General features: G+C 41.7%; 1 protein-coding gene across 1 annotated transcript in view; it reads left to right on the forward strand.

Moving 5' to 3' along the window:
- The first annotated feature begins 296 nt into the window (after positions 1 to 296).
- LOC115777791 (protein O-mannosyl-transferase TMTC1-like) overlaps positions 297 to 27,709 on the forward strand; it is a 66,517-nt gene continuing 39,104 nt past the window's right edge. The window contains exons 1-7 of the mRNA XM_030725782.1: positions 297 to 328; positions 4,291 to 4,434; positions 6,625 to 6,733; positions 6,882 to 6,984; positions 11,316 to 11,451; positions 19,175 to 19,319; positions 19,561 to 19,698. Of these exons, the coding sequence (XP_030581642.1) occupies positions 297 to 328; positions 4,291 to 4,434; positions 6,625 to 6,733; positions 6,882 to 6,984; positions 11,316 to 11,451; positions 19,175 to 19,319; positions 19,561 to 19,698 (807 nt within the window). The remainder of the gene's footprint in view (positions 329 to 4,290; positions 4,435 to 6,624; positions 6,734 to 6,881; positions 6,985 to 11,315; positions 11,452 to 19,174; positions 19,320 to 19,560; positions 19,699 to 27,709) is intronic.

A 27,709-nucleotide genomic window follows, 5' to 3' on the forward strand; every position in this document is an offset into this window, starting at 1 on the left:
TTTCTATATTAAGGAATAGGTTGTGGGACCTGCACCACGACGTCACCTGCTCCACTACCATTCTGTATGCAGCCTCATCATTGTTCTTAATGAGGCACACCACAGTCATGTTGTCTGCATACTTAATGGTATGGTGAGTGGCGTGAGTGGCACTGCACTCATGGGTAAGCAGGCTGAACAGGAGGGGGCTCAGGACACAGCCCTGAGGGGACTCTGTGTTCACTGTCATGGAGTTAGATGTTCTTTTTCCCACCCTGACTGTCTGCTGCATCAAGAAGCTGAGAACCCAGTAGCAGATGCCAGTGTCCATGTCCAGCAACAGGATGAGGTACTGTAAGGTTGGTGCAGATAGTATTCTCAGTGGAACTGTACAGGCAAACTGTAGAGGGTCCAGGGTATTTTCTGTGCTGCATAACTAGCTGCTCGAAGCACTTCATCAGCACTGGTGTGAGTGCCACACAGCGGTAATCATTTAGATTGGCTGGGTTGTCCTGCAGCTTTCCATGTATTTTTATTTAAACCTTTATTTTACCAGGTACAGTAAAATGTTTGAGAACCACTTCTCATTTACAAACATGACCTGGGGTTAGCGCTAGCAAAGAGCTTCTTCACTGTAGCTAAAGGGGGGGGGGCTCCATGCCTGGGTGGTGTTGCTTGCCCTGGACTTAGCAAAGAAATGATTGAGTTCATTGGGCAGGGTGAGGTCACTGAGGTATATCTGTGGGGGGCAAGGCTTGTAGCCAGTCAGAGAGGGGAAGCCTTGCCACAGGCACCGGGTGTACCCTGTGTTAGTGAAGTGGCTGTGAAGTCTCTGTCGATACAGCTGAAATTCTCAGCACAGCGAGCACAACACACAAACATGACAGAGAGCTGTGGAAACATGGAAAAACATGTCAGCGATGATCCACTTAGTGTTAAAGGGAATCCTTCGAAACCACCACGAATTGCTGGTGTAAACTGCCAGGGATCCTCCTCACAGCAACCCCTCATACTGCGTGGGTGTCTCCTGACAGCCTGATTTTGCTGTCTAGTGAGCAGAGTTGTGGGAACTGCTGTGTGTTGTAGCCGTTGTCTGTTTTCAATGCTTTCGATGCCTCTTGGTGTCACAGGCAGTGGCATCTCAGGGCCTGGTCGGTTTAGCAGACCTAGCTTGTTCAGCTGATGGAGCACGGCTGGCTGAATTGCTTCATAGCAACATTTGTGCTGTGGATGTTCAATAAGCACTGCCGATTGCCGACACGTCTTGCTCTTACACACTTGGCTTCACTCATCACACAGTTTAAACCACACATACCAGTACATTCTGTTAAAACACCACTGGATGGTAGGCAGAAATAGGACCCCAATGCAGGAGTTGATAAACTATAAGTCACCCAAAACAGCTTTTATTGCTGGAGTATACCAAAACACATTATTAACATAAACATGGCCAGGAATGACATCAGCCAGAGATAACAAAAGAAGCTTTCTGCCAGGAATCCACACGACATAAGGAAGAACACAAAGAAGAACAGGAGGAGGATGCAGACAATAAATACACGGAAGGTAATGAGGGGAAGTGGACACAGCTGGGGAGAACAGGTGAGCTGAAACACACTAATGGGACTGAGGGAGCAAGAAAAGGAAGATCCCCCCCCCCCCCCCCCCCCCCCCCCCCCCCCCCCCCCCCCCCCCCCCCCCCCCCCCCCCCCCCCCCCCCCCCCCCCCCCCCCAAAAAAAAAAACAAACCCAAAACACAACATTCCGAGACCCGAGACCCAGGGACCATGACACATTCAGTACTGGGTGAGTCTTTAGGGAAATTTCCACTTGGGAAGAACGCGTTAAAACTCATCCTGTTGAAACCGTCACAAGCAAAGTTAAACTTTAATTTCTTTCTCAGCTCTATACAGTGTTACTCATCAGTTGAGTTGTGTATTCTGGTTTCTCTCAGCTGCTTCTTTTTTCTGCATCATTAAACCCCCACCCATTAAATGATAGTGATACTAAATAGTGTTGCCAAGGCACATTCACTTCTTAACCCACTTCTAGTCATCATTATGGGAACTCACTCTAAAAGTGTTTATTACACAGAGATGTTTTGTAGCATAAATGTCAGAGAGCCGCTGGCTGCAGTTTTTTTCCTCTCAACAAAATCCTTATCTCTGTGACAAGCCACTTGTCCAATCAAGATCTATAGATCTATAGTGGTATGCTTTCTGTGGAAGTGTGCAGTTAGTAAGTGTTTCCTGAAATTAATATTTTGACAGTGTTGCTCATAACAGAGCTGGCATCTTTTACAGGCAAGATGTGTCTTTATAGAAAGCAAAATAAACTGTATAAAACATATTTACTGTAGAGTCAGGTGTCACATCATGCTTTCTCTCTAAAGTGGATTAAAGGGGCATCTATATTTTTGCCCATATCAGTCCAAAGTCTAAGAGCACATCAGCTTGTGTTTATGTAAAATTGAGCATGAGATTGAGGATTTAATAATATTTAAGAAGGTGTATGTAAGAAAGCAGAGTGGCACTGACCATGTTAACTGCATTTATGCAAAGGTTGTATCCTTCAGCTGACCCAGCAGCTTTATGAGGAGATGAAAAACATAGCATCAGAACCAAGTTAAAGTGTCAGAGTGTTCTCACGTAGAGCAAAGAGGGGCTTTTTCAGTTGTCCCACTCTTCCCAGACTGAAGGGATAAATCTGTAAAACTTAGAAGCTGGATCAGTTTAATTGAACAGGATTGGGCAGACCAAGAGAGCACACCTCCGAAGATCATAAATCCGCTTTGTTCACCGAGACCTCATCATGATGGGTAGTATCACAAACATATACTGTAGACAAAACTGTAGATTCTGTTTTAAGATGTGCTGGGGTGTTTGTCTACATTTTAGGGTTTTTTTGTTTATTCTTTTAAAGTTAAGATGGTTTCAATCCTGATCTTTAAGTTTGAGGTAGGGCAATCTTTTTTAAACACAGCAGCATTTCAGTCATTTGGGAGATGGTTTTGCTGCTGAGCTGATTAAGTAAATTCAAGTTCTCAACCTGCTGGTCCACCTAAGCCTGAGGGAAATATTTCACTGTTAAACATACTGAGTGGCTACAGCTCAGGAGGGAGGGTGAGTCACTTCCTGGTTTGTTCCTTGGCTGCTCCAGTCTGCATACCAAAGTATTCTTTGGCAAGATATTGAACCCCAAGTTGCTCTGTGATGCAGCCGTTGCAGTATAAATGTGTGTGAATGTTATATAGAAAGCACTTAGTCATAGAAGGAAGTGCTTGTATGAATGGGTGTGAATAGGTGAATGGGGCATGTTGTATAAAAGGCTTTGAGTGCTCAGAGTAGAAAAGTGCTCTATAAGAACCAGTCTATTTACCATATTGAAAATGATGTATTTAGCTGCTAGATGTTCAGCCAGCCTGTTTCTAACTGTGGCTGTGTGCTATTATGGTAGTTCAATTCAAGTCAATTCAATTCAATTCAATTTTATTTATATAGCGCCAAATCACAACAAACTGTCGCCTCAAGGCGCTTTGTATTGTGGGTAAAGACCCTACAATAATACAGAGAAAACCCAACAGTCAAAACGACCCCCTATGAGCAAGCACTTGGCGACAGTGGAAAGGAAAAACTCCCTTTAACAGGAAAAACCTCCAGCAGAACCAGGCTCAGGGAGGGGCAGTCATCTGCCGCGACCGGTTGGGCTGAGGGGAGAGAAAGACATGCTGTGGAAGAGAGCCAGAGATTAATATCAATTAATGATTAAATGCAGAGTGGAGTATAAACAAAGTAAATAAGGTGAATGAGAAGAAACAGTGCATTATGTGAACCCCCCAGCAGACTAGGCCTATAGCAGCATAACTAAGGGATGGTTCAGGGTCACCTGATCCAGCCCTAACTATAAGCTTTATCATAAAGGAAAGTTTTAAGCCTAATCTTAAAAATAGAGAGGGTGTCTGTCTCCCGAATCCAAGCTGGAAGCTGGTTCCACAGAAGAGGCGCCTGAAAGCTGAAGGCTCTGCCTCCCATTCTACTCTTAAGTATCCTAGGAACCACAAGTAAGCCAGCAGTCTGAGAGCAAAGTGCTCTATTGGGGTGATATGGTACTATGAGGTTTTTGAGATAAGATGGTGCCTGATTATTCAAGACCTTAGTTGAGGGAGTTGGTGACAAATCCCTGACAACCATCGTATAATACTCCTTTGCTTTTGTTTGTCACATCCATTGTGTGGTTTTCTTAACAAGAGTCATTTGCCTGATTATATACAGTAGTGTGTTCTTGATTAATAACATCATCTCCTGCCTTCAGGTTATACCCCCAACATGCCAGCGCCATGAACAATCTTGGCACTCTGACTCGCAGCCCCGAGGAGGCAGAGATATACTACAGGAAAGCACTGGAAACCAACCCCCAGCACAACCGAGCTCTGTTTAATCTAGGAAACCTCCTCAAGTAAGACACACACACACATACACACACACATACACACACACATACACACACACACACACACACACAAGTTTAAACTTGAGTGTCACTCATCACTGCTTTCTAATGTTTTTTACTTTGAACTTTTGGCATTAATCCTCAGCTGGAGGCTGCAGTGATGCTTAATTGCTGCTTAAAATGTTTGTTTTCTCTCAACTCTGAGGAGTTCATGATACAGATGTGAAAACTGAAATGGTTTAATGATTCTGTCTCATGTGTGATACATTTAGTGTTGCTGTTCAGATACGCTATGAGACACGTAAATGGCTGATTATAGAATGAAGGGGCATTGAAGGGGTATAGTATCTTTTTACACATATACAATCCATATCACATGATGGTAACTTAAAAGAAAGTACTCTGACAAAATAATATCAAAAAGAATACTAACCAATAAAATTATAATTTAACACCACTTTCCTGCATTAGCAGTTTAAAACAAAAATGAGTGTAGGAGGCCTCATGATCACTCAGTCTAGTGCTGTTTTAGGCAGACTCCAGGGGAAATACTGGATTTGAACTGTAAGTTTATTCCAGGTTAATGTGCATCCACAAACTCCACCAATAATTCTAGCAACAATGACTGCCTGCTTTACTGGTCTGTTCAGTAGACATCTCAGTTTTTTTACATACAAAAATATTTTCTTCTTCTTTGACTTATTCCTAAGATGGAATTCTTTTAAGAATACTAATAAAGGCTTCTTTTGGCTGCTCCCTTATTTACAAGGAATTGCCACAACACATTGACCCTCATGCTCAATTTAGCAGATTAATACAAAACAAAAAGTCCTTCCTCATGCAACCCTTCCAGGGATTTGTGTCCCCTCCTGGTCTTGGCCCAGGGATCTTTCACACGTCAGATGAATGTGTTAACTACTCCACTATGGAGCTTCTCAAAAATAAAGATAAAAAAAATATATGTTACCCAGGATCTGATTTGATTCACAGCCTTGCTTAGGTCTTGTTTACTGGTCAGTGAGCAGTAATGCAACTGAGCAAAAGTAAAAAAAAAAAAAAGTCAGTCCCTCAGTAAATATGAGCTCTACTGCTGAAAATGAAGTCCCTGCCAAGTATATTTCTGTTGCTGATTCTTTTCAGATGTGTGATTAAGCTGTCTGTCAGCCAGAGCAACAAATTTCTTTAGCTTTAACAATTCACAGCAGTCATGGTGCAGGACTTTGGAGTTCTGATGTGCAATTCAGAAATACTGAAACACCTGGACATGAATAGTCAGGTGAAGCTGTAGTGATGTTAGTCATACTGGAATCAGACACTGTAGGGCCAGGGAAGTAATAACTCACCAGCTTTGCTGGATGAAAGTTGTCAGTACCCCAACTACTAACACAGCCACTGTAACATGGGTTTTTGTTTGCTCAACTTGCGGTCACATGGATTGCCCCAAGCTCTACAGGCCAAGTGGAGAGCAAAAGAAGAATTGGCAGGCCTAAAAAGTATCTATGGCAGATGAAGAGTATCTGAAAGTCATGTCTTTAAGAAAGAGGAAAATATGCAGCAAAGACAGATGTATCTGGCCCATCAGTTGATCCATCTGTTTGCTGAAGCTTCATCAGAAATGTGGTCTCAGTGGAAGGGTGCATCTCAAGAAGCCACTCTTAAGGAAGGGAAACAGGGAAAAAAGGCTGAGGTATGTCAAATTACACAAGAATTGGACTGACAATCAGTGCAACAGGTCAACATTTGACATTTTTGGTTCAATTTGATGTAAATATTTAAAAAAGTAAGGAGAGAGGTACAACAGTGAGTGTCTATAGCCATCTGTAAAACACAGTGGAGGCTGTTTGGGCCACATTTCAGCCAGTGGTGTTGGTGATTTTGTCAAAATTGATGGAATTACAACAGTACTGTCTGATTTTATCCACCATATAATACCATCTCGAAAGTACTGCAGATAGGCAATACTGATAGACTGATAGAAGGTTTTACATGCATAGAATAAAGCACTCTATGAATGGGTGAGTGTGGCTTGCTGTAAAAACAAAGTGCACTGAGTGCTCATTTAGAGTAGAAAATCACTATGTAAATACAATTTACCAATGATAATAACACAATGTTGCTGTTATTGATTATGAGGATATAAAAAACACTAATAATATTGAAGATGATGATTCTAATATTGAGCGATGTTGTTTTCAGGTCTCAGGGGAAGGAGAAAGAAGCTGAGTCTCTACTCAAGGACTCAATTCGCTTTGGTCCACATTTCGCTGATGCCTACTCCAGTTTGGCATCACTCTATGCTGAACAGGTGAGACATCCAGTAAACACAGAAAGCAAAGGCTGTCTCATACAGTCACATATACACACACTGTAATGTACCATGTTCTAATACTTTGCCTAAAGGGTTGTTCTAAGTCCCTCCCATTTTTAATCCTTTATACTTTGTTCTCCCACAGAAACACTTTGTTGAAGCCAATGAAGTGTATTTAAAAGGTATAGAGAACTGCCCCGACAGCTCTGACCTGCATAACAACTATGGGGTATTCCTGGTGGATACAGGTGAGTTCAACCTATCAGCTTTCTTACCTATAGATGATATATAAAAGACTGATTTTATATTATTTTCAGAATTTTAAACATTTTTAAAAATTTTAACATTTAGAATTTCTTGTTCAAAATTAACACAGACATTTGAGAGTGGTCTGCTGAGTAATATCATTTACAAATTCAAAATTTCCAGCTGGCTTTCTAACACACCATCAAGCAATAGGCTTTTCGAAGGTATAAAAATGAGTGAGTCTTTGGCCCTTTGGTGATCTGACAGGATTTTCTCAACAGAGTCAAGCACAAGTTGCGGTGAAAGTTTGAACATGTTTGTAAACAGAAACACCTCTAAAAGTTAAATGAGCCTGAGATGGGATGTGAGGTTGAGAGATACCCGCTATAGTCGGGCTCACCTCAGTGCACGGTTTGGGCTCTGAAACCAGTCTCCTGGAGAGGGACTCTGTTCCAGTCTGGAGTGCCCGTCAGTTAGAGGTTGTGGGCAGGGGTAGGTATTCTTGTATGCCCCCAGCTCACTGTCTGTATGTTGGGGTTTCTGACCTAGAGGGTTGCTTCCCTGTGCCATAGGTTCAGGGAACAGGTCAAACAGTTCAGCCTTCTTGGTGTCACTGGGTGGGGATACTGTTCACCTGGCAACTCCATCATCCTACTGGGAGATTTCAGTTCTCCAGTAGGCAAAGACAGTAAGACCTAGAGAGATGTGCTCAGGAAGAATGGCCTGCCCGAGTGGTGTTCTGTTATTGGACTTATGTGCAAAACACAGTCTGTCCATAATGAACACCAAATTTGATCGTAAGGGTGTTTATTAGTGCACATGGCACCAGGACATCCTGGGTCATAGGTTGATGATTAGTTTTATAATTGTATCATCAGACCTGCAGTCATATGTTTTTGACAGCTGTGTGAGGAGAAGAGCAGAGATGTCAACTGATCACCACCTGGTGGTGAGTTGGCTCAGGTGATGTGGGAGGATCTTGGATATAGCTGACGTGCCCAAACACATAGTGAGGGTGTCCTGGGAGCATCTGGCAGAGATGCTGACAGTTTGTGAGATCTTGAATTCCCACCTCTGGCAAAATTTCAACACCCTTCCTAGGGAGTCTGAGGACATTCAGTCCAAATAGACCATGTTTTCACCTCCATTGTTGAGGCTGCTCATACCTGTGGCTGCACGGTTGTTGGTGCCTATCGTGGTGTTAATCCCCTAACCAGATGGTGGACACCGGAGGTGCAAGGAGCCATCAAGCTGAAAGAGTCCTATGAGGTTTGGTTATCTTGTGGGACTCCAGAGGCAGCTGATGGATCTTGGCAGGCCAAGCTGAGTGTGGTTCTGGCAGTAGCTGCAGCAAAAACTCGAGTTTGGTCAGGCCTGTTGACAGGGCTTTCCTTCTTTGTACATTTACACACAGCTTTTTAAAATTGTTTTGAGCATCTTTTCAAAGTTCTTCGGTTCCTTCATTTAACTCCAGACTGACTCTATGATGTTGAGATCAGAGTTGTGTTAACTGATTTCCCCCCTGTGAAGTAAGTGCTTGAATAATCAGAAATTCCCACATTCAGAGACTTTTAGTCTTTTCTTTTATAAATATTCATCCAACTATAAAACTGAAATATTCTTAATTTTAGTGTCCAGTATTGCAAGAGAAGTGGGGTTCAGAACAAAATAAAACTAGATGCAAAATGTTACAGTTGTGCTCAAAAGTTTAGAGCAGAATTTTTGCTTTCTTGGCCTTTTTTCAGAGAATATGAATGATAACACAAAACATCTTTTCCACTCATGCTTAGTGGTTGGGTGAAACCATTTATTGATAAACAACTGTGTTTTCTATTTTTAAATCATAATGACAACAAAAAACATCAAAATGACCCTGATCAAAAGTTTACATACCCCAGTTCTAATACCGTGTGTTGCCCCCTCTAACATCAATGACAGCCTGAAGTCTTTTGTGGTAGTTGTGGATGAGGCTCTTTATTTTCTCTGATGGTAAAGCTGCCCATTCTTCTTGGCAAAAAGCCTCCAGTTCCTGTAAATTCCTGGGCTGTCTTGCATGAACTGCACGCTTGAGATCTCCCCAGAGTGGCTCAATGATATTGAGGTCAGGAGACTGAGATGGCCACTCCAGAACCTTCACTTTGTTCTGCTGTAGCCAGTGACAGGTCGACTTGGCCTTGTGTTTTGGATCGTTGTCATGTTGGTGTCACGGCTGGTGCAGGTAAGGCAGGGAGGACCCCAGTGCAGGACACGACGAGAGCTGGTTTGGCGTGCAGGTTTATTTAAAACAGGCTTCAAACAAGATACAGGCGGATGGGGAGCCCGCAACAAAAGACACACGCAACTCGAAACTTGAAACACTCGAAAACTTGGAAAACAAAACACACAGCGGTTGTCACACAGGAGGACAAGACGAGGACCCGAACAAGGAACAGAGGGAAAACTAAGGGCTTAAATACACACAAGGGGATTAGAGCAAGTGGAAACAGGGGACGACCGGCGAACCAAATGAACCTAATGACAAAGGGGAAGCAAAACTAAACATAAAGCACAGGGAACACGAGACTGTCAAAAAAAACAGGAACTGACTAAACATAACAGACACAGACCTAACACTGGAAACTTAACAAAGGGAACATACACAAAAAACAACACGGGAAACTAAACATCATATTCAAACAATATAACTAAGAACCACTGAGAAACATAACCTAAAAGCATAACAAAGAAAACAACACAAAAGAAACTCCGCTCGGCCAGCGGTCCAGGACCATGACAGTTGGAACATCCAAGTACGTGCCATGCACAGCTTCCGGGCTGATGAGTGCAAATTTGCCTCCAGTATTTGCTGATAACGTGCTGCATTCATCTTTCCTTCAACTTTGACCAAGTTTCCTGTGCCTTTGTAGCTCACACATCCCCAAAACATCAGCGATCCGCCTCCGTGCTTTACAGTAGGAATGGTGTTCCTTTCATCATAGGCCTTGTTGACGCCTCTCCAAATGTAACGTTTATGGTTGTGACCAAAAAGTTCAATTTTGGTCTCATCACTCCAAATTACCTTGTTCCAGAAGTTTTGAGGCTTGTCTCTGTGCTGTTTGGCATATTGCATGCGTGATACTTTGTGGCATTTACGCAGTAATGGCTTTCTTCTGGCGACTCGACCATGCAGCCCATTTTTCTTCAAGTGCCTCCTTATTGTACATCTTGAAACAGCCACACCGCCTGTTTTCAGAGAGTCCTGTATTTCAGCTGATGTTATTTGTGGGTTTTTCTTTGCATCCCAAACAATTTTCCTGGCAGTTGTGGCCAAAGTTTTTGTTGGTCTACCTGACCGTGGTTTGGTTTTAACAGAGCCCCTGATTTTCCATTTCTTAATCACAGTTTGAACACTGCTGACTGGCATTATCAATTCCTTGGATATCTTTTTGTATCCCTTTCCTGTTTTATAGAGTTCAACTACCTTTTCCCGTAGATCCGCTGACAATTCCTTTGCTTTCCCCATGACTCTGAATCCAGAAACGTCAGTGGCTGGATGAAAGATGCAAGAGTCTGTCTGGATCCCAGAAACTCACTCAGCTTTTATGCATGCACACTGATTACACGCAAATAGATCACAGGTGAGGATGTTACCTTTAGTAGCCATTCAAACCCATTTGTGTCAACTTCTGTGCACGTTATCAGGCCAAAATCACCAGGGTATGTAAACTTTTGATCAGGGTCATTTTGATGTTTTTTGTTGTCATTATGATTTAAAAATAGAAAACACAGTTGTTTATCAATAAATGGTTTCACCCAACCACTAAGCATGAGTGGAAAAGATGTTTTTGTGTTATCATCATATTCTCTGAAAAAAGGCCAAGAAAGCAAAAATTCTGCTGGGGTATGTAACCTTTTGAGCACAACTGTATATATAATATAATAGCAAATCAGGAGGTCTAATGGTCAACCTGTCTGGGGAAGCATAAAACTGAAAAAATATCACCTCTGCAACAACCTCTCTTGATGCATTTGATTATGGACCCAGCATAAGTCATAAGTCCCTATAGTTCAATGTGCCTGTTTATTCACAATGACTACAATATTTTAGTATCTCTGTAACTGCTAAAAGGTAAAAATGGCATTCATCTTCTTCTTGCAATGTTGTCATGGGAAATAAATGGGGAATAATTCATTCCGTTCCTTCTTAAATGTGTGTTGTTTTTTTTTTGTTTTTTTTATTGCTAGCAGTTGGGTGGCAAATCAATATAAATGGAGCAATAGGAAGTCACACAGCAGTGTGGTGGTGTGAATAAACACCTCTTTTCATTCCTCTTTACACTGTTGTCTCCTCCAGGAGAAGGGCAGCGGGCAGCTGCCCACTACCAGCAAGCCGTACGGCTCAAACCAGCACATTATGTTGCCATGGTAAACCTGGGCCGTCTGCTCCGATCATCCAATGAGAACAAAGAAGCTGAGTCTTGGTACAAAAGGTGAGCAAAGTAGCTTGGGTTAGGCCTGCACTGCAAAGCGGTATATGCATGTGGTCACCTGCTCCACCCCGAGCCACCCGGGCACCCCAGCAAAGTAGCTTTTTAAGAAGAGCAAAAGTACCTGCCAGCTGCAAGAGTGCTGCTGTGTAGCTAAAAATCTGTTTCATAAACATGTTCAGTCAGATATACTATATTGTCAAACGTATTCACTTCTCTGCCTTGCAGATTAGATTAGATTAGATAAAACTTTATTAATCCCTTTAGGAAGATTCCATCAGGAAAATGAAGGAAAAATATCCACAGAATATGGTTGAAAAGGATGATCCATAGGATATAAGTTACGAGAGTAAGATAAAAGTAAGAGTAAAATGGATTAAGAGGTTTGAAACTCTAAGTACTACAGAGCTACTGGAAAGGCAGCCATCTCCCATAGTGCCACAAGGTAAAACAAACGAACAAAAAAATCCTTCAGTACCATCCATTCTTAATCCAGAGGGTTTAATATGATGTGGGCCCACCCTTTGCAGCTATAATAGCTTCAACTCTTCTGGGAAGTCTTTCCACAGGTTTAGGAGTGTTTATGGGAATTTCTGACCATTCTTCCAGAAGCACATCTGTGAGGTCAGACACTGATGTTGGAGATAAGGCCTGGCTCACAGTCTCCACTCTAATTCATCCCAAAGGTGTTCTATCAGGCTGAGGTCAGGACTCTGTGCAGGCCAGTCAAGTTCTTCCACACCAAACTGGCTCATCCATGTCTTTATGGAGCTGCTTTGTGCACTGGTGTGCAGTCATGTTGGAACAGAAAGGGGCCATCCCCAAACTGTTCCCACAGAGTTGGAGCATCAAATTGTCCCAAATGTCTTGGTATGCTGAAGCATTAAGAGTTTCTTACACTGGAACTAAGGGGCCGAACCCAACTCCTGAAAAACACCCCACACCATAACCCCCCCCCCCCCCCCTCCACCAAACTTTACACTTGGCACAATGCAGTCAGACGGGTACCGTTCCCCTGGGAACCAACAAACCCAGACTTCTCCATCAAATTGGCAGATGGAGAAGTGTGATTCATCCCTCCAGAGAACACGTCTCCACTGCTCTCGAGTCCAATGGCGGCGTGCTTTACATCACTGCATCCAATACTTTGCATTGAGCTTGGTGATGTAAGGCTTGGATACAGCTGCCATAGAAACCCATTCACTGCGCACTGCTGTGGGGTGGCCGTGGCTGGAGGTAAAGTGATCATCTAGTAATCAGGTTGATGGTTTGATCCCTAGCTGCTCCAGTCTGCATGCCAAAGTATCCTTGGGTAAGATACCTGTGTTCTCCTGTGTTCACTGGAGTGTGATTGTGTTGTGAATGTTAGAAAGCACTTAGATGTAGAAAGGCTTGTATGAATGTGTGAGAGAATGGGTGAATAAGACATGCTATACAAAAAAGTGCTCACATAGAGTAGAAAAACACTCTTGAGCTAATCTGAAGGCCATAAGAAGTTTGGAGGTCTTTAGCAGTAGTTGGCATTGCAGAAATTTGGCTAACTCTGCACACATGTACCTCAGCATGTGCTGACCCTGCTCTGTCATTTTCTCTGGCCTACCACTTTGTGGCTGAGTTGCAATCACTTCCACTTTGTTACAATACCTCTAACAGTTAACTATGGAATAATTAGTAGTGAGAAGAGTTCACAATTTGACTTGTTGCAATGGGTGACATCCTATCATGGAATTCACCAAGAGTGATCCATTCTTTCACAAATGTTTGTAGAAGCAGTGTACACGCCTAAGTAATTGGTTTTTATACACCTGTGGCCATTAAAGTGACTGGAATGCCTGTCTAATGTGCTTGTTACTCTGGATCCACAACACACACACACACACACACAGGATGCAACATATTCAGTTCAGAATAACTCTTTTATTGTTTTATCTAACTGCAATCAATGCTTTTGTATGACTGCTTGGTCAGCTCTGGTGCCTGGTACCAGTTTCCTCACCGTCAGCTCCTCTTCTCCTGCCACACACACCCGGTCCCAGCATGCCAGTGCATAAAATGGAGAGACATAATTAGTTTATGTCTGCCAGCTGTACCAGCCAGCCTCCAGTGGCACTCCCCCTGAAACCACTGTACCACTCCTCAAATGCAGCTGAGCCAGAAATCACATCCTGCCACCAAAACCTGAATTCAGTGATTTGGATGTGTGAGTGAATATACGATAACATGTTCAGAACATTCAAAACAGGGAGAGAAAAATAATCCATAAAATCCTCGACATGGAGCAAGAGCAATGCACAGAATTTTACAAGAAAATCAGTTTGAGCTTCATAATGCTGTAGTTCTGAACATCAAGTCCTCTTTCTCCTGGTTGTTCCTCTGCTCTGAACAGAGAAATAAAATTGATATTGGAAGATTATTGACATCAATCTGCTGACACGACTCTAAACAGGATGATCCTTGGAAAATCAATTCCACTACTGCTCAGTGGTTGTCACTGTTGCCTCATTCATGAATTCCTTTGAGGAGCTTTGGTCCCATGACCACTCCTCTCCACCTGTCAAAATGTCCATAGACTGATACATCCATCCAAGTGTTAGTACAGTACCAGTCAAAAGTTTGGACAAAAATCAAATCAAAGTTTATTTGTCACATGCACGGTCATACAGGGTACAGCTAGCAGTGAAATGCTTTGACGACTACTTTTACACCAGGGGTCTCAAACTCCCGGCCCACGGGCCACTTCCAGCCCTCGCCCCCCCTGCTTCCGGCCCGCAAATTGATGTCAAAAGTATAATACAATTTGGTCCTCTAAGTACTTTTTTAAAAATTTTCCTTTCCCCTTAATTAAGACAACCATTTTTCATGTAATTTAAATCAGATATCCCCAGGTACCAGTGCGTAGATTATTTGGTACTGGGCTGCACTGAAAAAATAAATTATTTCTGTTTTAATTATTATGAGTCTTAACGATGGTTTATTTTGAAAAATGGGCGGATTCTCTCCGTTAGATCCGTCTGTGACTCACTCTTGACAAGTGTCACAACCTTGTCTCGGTCACATGATACGTTGCTGCTAAAATTAAAGCCACAATCTTCACTGGTTCCTGTACCTGTGGAAAGGCCTTTACACACCAGACGTGTGAATTTTGTGTGAATGTTTCGTGCGTTAAAAATATTTTTCGGACTCACCTGTTTTCAATGCAGCCGTTCACACCAACTGTGTCATTTCATGGGACAAATTTGCGGCATTTATTTTTTTGGATCAAGTTCAATTTTTCTGACTTTCACAAGCAAACAAACATCTGACCAATCAAATTGCTGCATTTAGCAACATGTGAGCTTATAGCGGAAAACGTGCACCCATACATTGAATAAACAGTGATGTAGGAACAGTAAAATAAATACAGTCAAAGTACAGTACAGTAATACAGTGTTACACAGTGTGTCTGCTAGCTAAAAGAAGAGCTGCTGTAATTCCAGGGAGAGAAAAGAGAGAGAAGTTCACTCAGATGGAGAAAGATGTAAAAAGAGGACAAGAGAGGTTAGATTTAAAGGTAAAGACTGGAAAAACAAACTGAGGTATGCTAACTTTATGTAATTCAAAGATTGTATGAAAACAGGTCAGTTTGCTCTACTGTATTTACAGTAAAGCTCTGTGTTGGACTGGTGCACAGTGTCTGTGTTCATGGTTAGAGTTGCAGGTTACATCAGTGTACCAGAAATGAGTTTGAATCAAAGCTGTTGATGCTGAGATTCATTCACTGAATTCAACATTTATACAACCTGCTGCTTTCATTTTCTTACTTTCAGTACATTTCAGAGCCTGTACCGTATTTTGCGGACCATAAGGCACTCCGCATTATAAGGTGCAGTATCAATGAATGGGTCTATTTTTATACAAAAGGGTTATAAGGCGCATGATGAAACATTATGTAGAACGAAACAAAAGCGTCAGGTAAGTTGAACTTTATTCAACTCATTCACAATAACTCAGAATATTGTTCAGTTCTAACAAATACAGAAAAATACACTCACATTTTAAATCATTCATCTTCCACAAATCCATCAAATTCCTCATCTTCAGTGTCTGAGTTGAGCAGTTGGGCGATTTCGGCATCAAGCATGCCAGGTTCCTTCTCATCATTATCCGAGTCAGTCTCGTTGTTGTTACTGTTTTGTTTTGGTTGCGTCACACAGCAACCATTTAATTGTTAATAAAAGGGCAACTTTTGCTGGCAATCTCTCGCCATCTTCTTCAACGTCTTAAGAGACGCTACAATATATTCTTTATTAATAAGGGTAAGAACAAGTCATTTCTTCATTTTATATATTAGCCCTTCACAAATCCTGTGCACCCTTATATTTACTGATTTAAACAAAGAAAAAATATTTTTAAAAAAAGGAAATCCCTTTGTGACGCAACACTGGAAACCTGAAAACTCTGCTGTTGCCTGTTTTGTGTACATACAGCGCTCGTACTGTGTCCCTTCATACGCTGTGGCATCGCCTGGACCTCTCTTTGGCACAGAGGGGGACAGCACACACACCCCCGGACCTCGATTCATCCTTTAGCGACTTCTAGCGACTTTTGAGACAGCCAACAGTGAGTTTTGTTGCACGAAAGTTGCCAACAGTGCCAGCTGCCAATCGCAAGATTACACACAAATATCCAGGCCAGCATAAATGAAAACAGGCCAGGAACATGTAGAATAAAATTTAGTATCCGTGGCAGTGGCGCAGTGGGTAGGCGCTCACCTTACAGCCAGAAGGTTGCAGGTTCGAGCCCCTGTCCCTGCGCTGCATTGTGTCCTTGGGCAAGATACTTAAACCACATTGCTTAATGGTAGCGCCGGTCTCTGGCTGCATGACTACAGTTGCTCAACTCTGGATGAGTGATCTGGAACGATCATTTTGTTTTGTGCCTTGTGCGCACAATGACAATGAGTTGAATCTAATGTAATCATCGTTTTCTCCGGTTTACTGCGTACGGTTTTATTTTTGGTGCTTCCACTTCTTGTTGAATTTATCTCTGGCTGTTTTCCACACCTGCTGCGCCACACTCACAGCTTGTTCCTGTCTAATATCGTCAGTAGAGTCATTTTGTGGATCGATGATGGCCTATTTTAGAGAATTCAATGAGACCTTTGAAGTGGTCTGCCAGACCTGAGGCCATATCACTGTAGATCCCGCAATGGTGCAGTGATGTGGATTCCTCGGCCATCGGCAGTCAGACGGCAGCGCTCAAATTACACAGACTGACGAACATTTTCTAACTATTTGAAAAGCCTACGCCGGGTGTTACCCCCCTCCACCCTGTCCTACACTTTGTACGCTCTGGAAAATGTAGATATTTGTGAAGCGTCCCTCACCAAAGTCGCACTAATACATTACATTAATACAAAGATTTTTGAGCGCAGTGTACCACATAAAATTGGTTCAAGGTCAGTAAGCACAACAAGAATTCATACATAAGGTGCACTGCCGATTTTTGAGAAAATTTAAGGATTTTAAGTGCGCCTTATAGCCTGACAAATACAGTACTTTTTTACTTTTATACTTATACTTAAGTAAATAAGTACAAATAAAGACGTATACAAGCACATGTACTGATTATATATATATATATATATATATATATATATATATATATATAATATAATATATAATATATATTTACACTAAAATATAATATATATATACACGGTGTGTTGTGGTGCAAACAACTTTACATGATGGTCCAGGTCAGTGGGAGAGTCAGTGAATGATGAGTGGTGTGTGGGGAGTGTAGTCTGTCAGCTGTCCTGATTCAGGGCCTTCAGCCTCTCAGTGTTAGCCTTCAGGGAGTGAAGGCTGGGACACACTGGGTGAGTGCGTCCACACTTTTGACTGGTACTGTATATGCATGATAAAGGTTTATGTCATGATCCTGGGCCGGTGGCCCAGCGTTTTGAGATTCTTTTGTTGTACTTTTCAGGTTATGTTTCTTAGTGTTTCTTATAGTCTATAGTTATATTGTTGTTTGAGTATGCTGTTTAGTTTCACTTGTTGTTTTGTCGTGTATGTTCCCTTTGTCAAGTTTTCAGTGTTAGGTCTGCGTCTGTTATGTTTAGTCAGTTCCTGTTGTATTTTGACAGTCTCGTGTTCCCTATGCTTTGTGTTTAGTTTACTTCCCCTGGTCTCTGTATTTTGTTCACCTGTGTTGTCACCTGTTTCCCTTTTCCCTCATTATGTCTCTGTGTATTTAAGGTCTCTCTGTTGCTTAGTTCTTTGTCGCGTCCTCGTCTCTGTATGGCCAGTGTTGTCTTCACTGCCCTGCTGTGTGCTTCACGTCTGATGCCATGTTCTTAGTCTCATGTCCATAGTTATGCTTATGTTTATGTTTATGTTTAGTAAGTGGTACTGCTGGCACCCATCCAGACTTAATTAAATTAAAGTACAAGCTAAATTATAGCTCTTGACTCTGAGTCCTGCGTTGGGGTCCTCTACCTTGCCTGCACCAGCCAGAAACCTGACAGTTTATAGGCAGAGCCAAGCCAAGCCACGTTTACTTATAAAGCACTTTAAAAACAGTAACCACTGACAAAGTGCTGTACATCCACCAGTAAATTAAAATTTAAAACAAATACACCGGTGCTAGGAAATACAATCAATAAAAGAAAAAAATAGCACTTAATATAAGAACATCAATAAAAATAATAATAAGATAATAATAAAACAATAAACAAGTAAAAGTAACAGCAGCTCATACAGAATCAAACTCCAAGTGAAAAAGGTGTGTGTTAAGAGCAGACTTTAAAAAGACCAGAGAAGAAGCCTGTTTAATGTACAGTGGCAGGGTTCCAGAGTTTGGGAGCTGCCACAGCAAAGGCTCTGTCCCCGCTGAACTTCCTCACAGTCCTGGGCACAGCCAGGTACAGTTGGCTAGCTGATCTGAGAGCTCGGGAAGGAGAGTGTAAATATAACAGCTCAGAAAGATAGCAGGGGCAAGGCCATTTAAAGACTTAAAAACAAATAAAATAATTTTAAAATGAACTCTAAAATGGACAGGTAACAGTGCAGAGAGGATAATATAGGAGTAAAATTATCTACCAAAAAAATGCTCTTAATCTTTGCCAGTTGCCTCAAGTGAAAGAAACTCGATCTCACAACTGCACTGATTTGCCTGTCCAGCTTAAAACTTTCATTCATAATAAAAACCTAGGTTTGTGACAAAAGGCTTTACTTGTTGTGATAATGGACCCACGTCCACAGGAGGAGATGTGCCAGCAGTACCAGGGCCAAAAACAGTCACTTCTGTCTTTCTTTCATTAAAATTCAAGAAAGTCAGAGCCATCCAAGTTTTATAGAATAAAGTGCTTCATGAAGTGCTTTGACTAGAAAAGCACTGTTTAAATACCCATCTATTTACCACTGAGGCTCTCTAATCACCTCCATAGAAAACCATTCTGAATGAATGAATGAATGAATGAAGGTTTTATTGCCATGTGGGTGAACAGGTTCACACATTGGAAATTGCAATTAACAAAGCACCCATCCAAGAATACAACAAACACAAACACAACACGGGGGGACAGGTGTCCTGAGGTTATGCAGCCGACTTGCAGCGCTACCTTTACAGTTCCCCGAAAAAGAAAACAACACACATCATGGGGTAGTTAGGTTAAAAAAAAAAGTCATCTGGTACAGTGCTCGAAAAGAGCACTCTCATGACCTTTGACCTCTGCATGCAGGGCGCTGCAGGTGACGAGGAAGGTGGACATTCTGACACCACTTGGAGCACTGTACTACAACACAGGTCGCTACGAGGAGGCCTTGCAGGTGTACAGAGAAGCTGTGGCCCTGCAGCCAGAGAGCACTGACATCTGGCTGGCTCTGGTGAGCAGACATAAATTCGAACATACTCACGTGCATGGGTTTCTTTGAGGAGCTTTGGTCCCAAGCCCACTCCTCTCCAATCAAAAGTTTGGACACAATGAATGAGTGAGTGTATCCACACTTTTGACTGGTACTGTACTTATTTAAGAATAGTATTTATGTTTGTGTGTGTGGGCTGGACAGGAGGCTGCATCCAAACTCTGACGTGTTTGACACAAACACCCTTCATGTATGTTCCAAGGCTCAGGTTTTAGCCATGGCTGGTCGTACCAAAGAGGCAGAGAGGATGACGCTGGACATCATATCCAGAGAAGGCAGCTGCATAGAATGTTACCGCCTCCTTTCTGCTATCTACAGCAAGCGTGGCAACTACACAGAGGTAGGTGTGTGCATGAGTGTGTGTGCGTTGGCTTTGATGTCTGCTGTAAAATGATCACAGCTTGCTTTGACAATCATGGTCAGGATTTTGGTTTCCAGTTACCATAGAAACAAATCACCTCCGCTTTTCATAATAGCAGTTGCAAATTCAATTCAATTTTATTTATATAGCACCAAATCACAACAACAGTCACCTCAGTGCACTTTATTATCAGGTAAAGACCCTACAATAATTACACAGAAAACCCAACAGTCAAAATGACCCCCCTATGAGCAGCACTTGGTGACAGTGGGAAGGAGAAACCTCCAGCAGAACCAGGCTCAGGGAGGGGCAGTCATCTGCTGCAACTGATCATCTTTCTGAATCTGTTCTATCTGCAGCACCAGCATGTTATCAGTGTTGTCACTAACATATAAACCAGTTTGGCAGAAAAGTCAAGTCTCTATGGTAAGATGCCAAAATGTATTCTAACTATTGGTTGTTCAAATATGATGGAGAAAATGTTGGACTTTTGAAGCAGATGCAAGATAAAGTGACTGAAACTGATCGAGAGCTTTGTGAGAACAAAGTCAAGGACATTCCAGAGTTCTCAGATGCAGATTGGAAGGCAGATCTTGCATTTGCTGTTGTGACTGTCCTTCATATTTCCACCTCAGACAGTGAATCTGATTTTAATGCACTTATTCAAGCCCAAAACAGACTAGATTTCTCACACTGAACAATAAAAAAGATGAACAAAAACTACAGACAAAGTAATTACACTACAAGCAAAACAGCAATAGCATTTTGTATAAAGTTAAGTCTTTGAAATTTTGCAAAAACATGCACATTTTGTTCACCATTGCTTTTGGGAATGTTGATTAAATACTGATGAAATATTGTTACTACGCATATTTCTCATTCCCTGATTGTAACCTATACTCTTACCAGCATCAGTTCATAAAGAGAACAAATTAATATTGAGCAGAATTGAGTTCAGCTTATTGGTGCTGCCCTCCACAACAGTCCCACTTTCTCATCTAGCCCTTTGGGAAACTTAATTGTGTTAACTTAAAACTTAACTGTATTAATGCAAACTCCACACAGAAGTGGAGTTTGCATGTTTCTCCCCGTGTCTGTGTGGGTTTTCTCTGCATACACTGGTTTCCTCCCACAGTCCAAAGACATGCAGTTAGTGGGGTTATGGTTGATTGGTGATTCTAAATTGCCCATAAGTGTGAATGGTTATCTGTCCCTCTATGTTAGCTCTGTGACAGGCTGGCGACCTGTACAGGGTGTACCCTGCCTCTCGCCCTATGACAGCTGGAATAGGCTCCAGCCCCCTTGCGACCCTGAAAACTATAAAAGAAGAAAATGGCTGGATAGTACACCTCTACAACTCCCAGAAACAAGGAGTCAGAGCTAAATTCAGCTGTCAGTGTGGCAATAATGAACCCTGTGCTTTAAAAGAATAACTTTATTGATCCCAGAGGGAATTTCATATGTTCTGACATAGCTCATCTGCTATTTATATGAGAACTGAAAATCCTGATGGCTGTGAGTACAAATGATTCAGACTCAGGGCTCATACAGGTGCTGGAAATCCTTGAAAATGCTTCGATATTAATGTTGTGTTTTCGAGGTTGAAAAGTGCTTGAATTTTGGATATAGTGCTTGAAACCACTTGAAATTATAAGTACTTTTTATTAATAAAATAAAAAAAACTATGATTGAATATGCTTAGGGATCATTCACAATTATCAACATTTTCCAAAGCGTATTAACCGTACAATGGGGGAGGGGGTTATCATCCAACATATGCTTTTCAAGTAGTTAGAAATGTCGGTCAGAACTATGTAATCTCTCTTGTACACTACTGCATCATTGCATGGGCTACAGCAATATGGCCTCCAGTCTGGCGGATCAGTTCAAAGGCCTCATTGAATTCTCTAAAAAAGGCCATCAGTATAAAAAAAAATGGTCCTAGCAGAGAACCCTGTGGAAGGCCATAATTAATCTTAGTGTGTGAAGAAGACTCCCCATTTACATGAACAAACTGGAGTCCCATCCCCATCCATCCATCCATCCATTGATGGGAAATTGGAGTCTAATAAATATGATTCAAACCACTGCAGTGCAGTACCTTTAATACCTATAGTATACTCTAAACTCTGTAATAAAATGTTATGGTCAACAGTATCAAAAGCTGCACTGAGGTCCAATAGGACAAGAACAGAGATGAGTCCACTGTCAGAGGCTGTAAGAAGATCATTTGTAACCTTCACTAATGCTGTTTCTGTACTGTGATGAATTCTGAAACCTGACTGAAACTCTTCAAATACTGGAAATCACTTTTTTTACACAACATCAGCATAGCTCCAAAACCCTGCAAAAGTCACTGATGTCAAACTGATTACAGCTTCTACCATGTGACAAATGTTCTTTATGACTCAAAATGAATTGATATTATTCATAAAAGATGATGTTTGAGACATGCCTGAGAGATTATAGGTCCACAAGTCATTTACAATAATATAAATACCAGCAATAATTTTTTTGGCAAATAAAAAAAAAAAAAAAAAAAAAAAACTTTTTGGCACAAGACCGGCTATTCAGATGACCAATTGTTCCACTGCCACTGTGTACAGTGTGGCGGCGTGTATAATTTGCGTACATGCAGTGCAGTACACAGTCACATTAAAATTCTAATCAGTTTATTGCACCCTATAAATTCTAATATATAGGTATATCTGTTAATTACAGGGTGTACCCTGCTCTCACCCTATGACAGATGGGATAGCCCTCCCGCAACTGTGAACAGGATAAGCAGAAGAGAATGTATGGATGGATTTTTATTAGTGCAACAACACAATGTTTTAATAGACAGGAAAGAGTATATTTGATACCAAGATCGAAAGAATTTTTCAACACCAGGATGTGTTTTTAATACTTCCTATTACATTAAAATACATTTTCCTTGTACACTTTTGGGGAGGGGGGTCTGAGAAAGAGTACTCATTGTACACTTTGGAAAATGTTGATAATTGTGAATGACCCCCTCTGATTTGGAGACAGGAAATGAGTTGGAAACTCTAAAATGAAAACTTCTCTGCCTGGGCCTGGCCTGCACATCTGCATGTAACCTGTCAGTCTGCTTGTGACACCACCACCACAGACACCCCCACCCCACCCCCATCCCTCCAAAGAAAGAAGCTGTGTCCAAATTCAGGGGCTGCATCCTTCGAAGGCCATATTTCTAGGCTGATTACATCACAGTAAGATGACAAAGGCTGTCCAAATTCGAAGGCTCCTCCAAATGCAGTTGACAAATGTGTCCTACTTTTCCCCCGGATTTGGCAGAGGACAGCAGCCAAAAAGTTTGAAATATGACTGTTTCTGTGACACAAAATTAACTTTTAAGATGTTTTCAGGCGAGAATGTAAACCTCAAAAATGCACCAACGTTTTTGGAGATGTGGCTCCTGCTGCTCTAGCAGCTCGCCTCGCCAGCTGTCAGCTGACTGGGCAGTTGTGGCTTGCTATAGCTGGACAGAACACCTGACTCTCAGCACATCGTTTTTAAACCCTCACTGGCTTCCGGCGCTGAGTGGAAGTCAAACACAGATATAACTCTCTCAGATGATCTCGGCTGATGTTTGGTTTACAGGTGCTGGTCATAAAATTAGAATATCAGAAAAAAGTTGATCTATTTCAGTAATTCCATTCAAAAAGTGAAACTTGTATATTATATTAATTCATTACACACAGACTGATATATTTCATATGTTTGTTTCTTTTAATTTTGATGATTCTTTACTGGCAACTAATGAAAACCCCAAATTCAGTGTCTCAGAAAATTATAACATTGTGAAATGGTTCAACATTGAAGACACCTGGTGCCACACTCTAATCAGCTAATTAACTCCAAACACCTGCAAAGGCCTTTAAATGGGCTCTCAGTCTAGTTCTGTAGGCTACACAATCGTGGGGAAGACTGCTGACTTGACAGTTGTCCAAAAGACGACCTTTGACACTTTGCACAAGGACGGCGAGACACAAAAGGTCATTGCTAAAGAGGCTGGCTGTTCACAGAGCTCTGTGTCCAAGCACATTAATAGAGAGGTAAGGGAAGGAAAAGATGTGGTAGAAAAAAGTGTACAACAATAGGGATAACTGCACCCTGGAGAGGAATGTGGAACAAAAGCCATTCAAAAATGTGGGGGAGATTCACAAAGAGTGGACTGCAGCTGGAGTCAGAGCTTCAAGAACCACCACGCACAGACGTATGCAGACATGGGTTTCAGCTGTCGCAGTCCTCGTGTCGAGCCACTCTTGAACAAGAGACAGCGTCAGAAATGTCTCGCCTGGGCTAAAGAAAAAAAGGACTGGACTGCTGCTGAGTGCTCCAGGCCCAGTTTACACGATGCCGTTTCCACTGGAAACGGTGTCGTTTTGATGTGTTTCAGAAATGATCTGTGTTTACACGATGACACATGAAACAATGAAAACGATGTAGTTCCCATGTACAGTCTAATTCAATTCAATTCATTTTTTTTCTATTTTATTTTTGTTGGAAAGATAGCAGATTTACTTACAAATACATATTACATTTTCCAGACATCTTCCCACCCCCCCCCCCCCCCCCCCTCAAACAATAAACAAGCGGGGAATTAAAAACAGCAAAATAAGAAAAACAAGAGTAAAAGAGAAACATAAAGAGATGGGGGGAACACAGTAATGCAACTTTTACCAGTTGGGGTGGACAAAAAGAGAGGTTAGAGAAACCCGGCTCTAAATGGGGTTACATATTTCATCCACCTGTTCCAAATTCAGTAGAATTTATTTCTTTGGATATTCAGGGTGTAGGTTAATTTTTCATTCTTGAATATTTCAAAAGTAGTATCTAACCAGCCATCTATTGTAGGGGGGGTTGGGTTTAGCCATTTTCTTGTAATATTTTTCTTACTCGCCACTAGAAGGGCCTGTAATAATTTCCTGTCCATTTTCTGTTTCAGAATAGTGACATCAGCAAGATAGAGCATCACAAAATCAAATGGTATTTCAGTTCCAAAAACCAAGCCCAAAGTTTTATGGATTCTTTCCAGTAGGTACTCAGTTTGGGGCAATCCCAGAACAAGTGGTAATGATTGGCTTTCCCTGTACCACACTGTCTCCAACATATCCCTGTCATGTTTTTGTGTTTATCCTGGGCTGGAGTCTTAAAATACCTTATTATGTTTTTCCAGCTGTGGGGAGCTGGGGGGGACCACTGGGATCTCCAAATATCTCCCCAGGTTTCCTGTGGGATGGCAACTGCTGCTTCTTCCTCCCATTTTTGTTTTATATACAGAGTATTATCTTTCTCTGTTATGAACAGGGCAGTATATATTCTGGAAATCAATTTCTTTGTCTTTGAGTTATATGCAGATGCTAGAATCTTATAAAACTCTGATTCAACTCCTGTAAACCCTGTGGTTTTGCAGTTTGTAGTGAAGATATGGCATGCCTGAAGGTATCTGTAAAAGTCCTCTTTCCTTAGGCCATATCTATTCTGCATAGACTGGAAGCTATGAAAAATATTATTATCCATCGACAAGAAGCTAACAAGCCTAGATGCCCGACTTGCCTTGGTGGAGGTTCTCCACAAGGAATTCCAACAACTGAGGGTGTCCCTGGAGTTTAGCCAAGAGCAGGTGGCGTCGCTCGCTGTCGAGAACCAAACGCTGAGGGATACCGTGAAACAACTCACCGATGGGATGACACAGCTGACCGGGGAAAACAAGAAAATGAGGGAGACCATTCTGGACATCCAAGCTCGGAGCATGCGGGACAACCTCGTCTTCCCCGGGATCCCAGAGCAAGCAGAGGAGGATGCCGAAGCCTTGGTTCGTGAATTCCTCCAACATCAGCTGAAACTCCCGAGTGAAGCGGTAAAAATATAACTTTCCATCGTGTTCATCGGCTCGGAGGTAAGAAGCCCGATAACAAACGGCCTCGGCCAATTGTAGCTAAATTTGAACATTACAAGCAAAAAGAGCAGGTCAGGAGTCGGGGCAGAGAGCTGCGTGGAACAAACTATAGTGTTAATGAACAATTTCCAAAAGAGATTCTCGATCGGAGGCGAGTATTATTTCCAATAAGGAAGAAATACATCACTGAGGGCGTCAGAGCTACGGTAGCTGTAGATAAGCTTTATGTTAATGGTCAGCTGTACAGGGACCGGGAGGTTACCCCATGGCTTATTAGGAGCAACTTCATGTTAATCTAAAGCATGTAATTGATTAGATAAGAGGTAAACTTAAACCGCGGCCGGTCTACAGGTCTGTATATAACAATTAATGCACAGCGCTTTGTTTTGTTATCATGTTGAGTTTTTTTTTTTTTTATGCTTGGCTCTTTGGGTTTGCACTGTTTCATTTCTCTCTCACTTTACACTCCTCTTTTTCTTCTTCTTTTTCTTTTTGCACCCAACATGTTTGCCACACGGACATACAGCACACACTGCCATACAGGATACACAGTCATGCAGGACATGTACACATGTGCACACAAGGTCATGCAGGACACATGCGAGGACGCGCGCACACATCTTTAGTAAACACACAACACTTCACCTGTTAATCTAAACATGAGCACACTCAAGTTTGTCTCATGGAATGTACGCGGAGTTGGTTCAAGGGAAAAGAGAGTGAAAATTATTAATCGGTTAAATGATTTACAGGCTGACGTTGTGTTTCTACAGGAGACGCATGTGTCCAGAACATCTGCGCACACACTCTCCTCTCCACAGTTCCCTCACACGTACTCAGCCTGCTACAACTCCAAACAAAGAGGTGTAGCTATATTGATTAACAAAAAGATAAACCTCACATTAGAAATATACATCAGACCCAGAAGGTAGATTTATAATACTCAGTTTAACTATTCAAAATATAGATTTATGCATTGCTAGTATATAGGGCCAAATGTGATGACCCCTCCTTCTTTCATACCTTCTTCACTTTACTGTCCGATCACTCTGACACCACACTTATAATAGGAGGAGACTTCAACCTGGTACTTAATGCAGATATTGACAGGCTCAGTACAGCAGTGAGTCAGAGGAACTGGCAGTCTGCAGACATTCTTAAACAGTACATGAAGGATTTTGGTCTTTGTGATGCTTGGCGTTCACATCACCCCACTCTGAGGGATTATAGTTTTTTCTCACCAGTACACAAGTCTCACTCCCGCTTAGATTACTTTTTAGTTAGCAGCTCCATGATGATGGATATCACAGACACTCAGATTCACCCTATCACTATCAGTGATCATGCACTGGTGTCTATGTCTCTGACACAGAAAAGAGTCACACCACCAATCAGGAACTGGAGATTTAATACATCATTACTTAAAGAACAAGATTTCATTAATTATTTCAAAAAGGAGTGGTCAGCATATTTAGAAAATAATGATCTTCCTGAAATATCACCATGTGTTCTTTGGGAAGCAGGAAAAGCAGTAATGAGGGGCAAAATAATATCTTACTGCTCGCATAAGAAAAATAAGAAAAAACACTTGTGTTAGAATTAGAACAGAAAATTAAATCTTTAGAAACTGCCTATGCTGCTTCACCACACGAACATATAATTAACAACCTGAGGAAACTAAAACTGGAGTTAAATGAAATAATTGATAAAAGGACACAATTCATGTTGCAGAGGTTGCGTTTAGAAAACTTCGAACATGGAAATAAATCTGGAAAATTTTTGGCTAACCAGTTAAAACTAAAAAAAAAAAACAGCCATTTATTCTATTAAAGACTCAACTGGTAATATTACCCACGACCCACAACAAATAAATAACTCTTTTAGAGACTTCTATGAAGCCTTATACTCATCGCAGATTAATCCATCTGATGCTGAAATTGAAGAATATCTTAATAACATTAATCTACCTAAACTAAATGATGAACAGGCCGCGACTCTTGATTCACCTCTTTCATCATCTGAATTTTACGAAGCAATACAGCATCTCCCAAATAATAAAGCCCC

This window comes from Archocentrus centrarchus, unplaced genomic scaffold (assembly GCF_007364275.1).
Source record: "Archocentrus centrarchus isolate MPI-CPG fArcCen1 unplaced genomic scaffold, fArcCen1 scaffold_74_ctg1, whole genome shotgun sequence".
Taxonomy (NCBI): domain Eukaryota; kingdom Metazoa; phylum Chordata; class Actinopteri; order Cichliformes; family Cichlidae; genus Archocentrus; species Archocentrus centrarchus.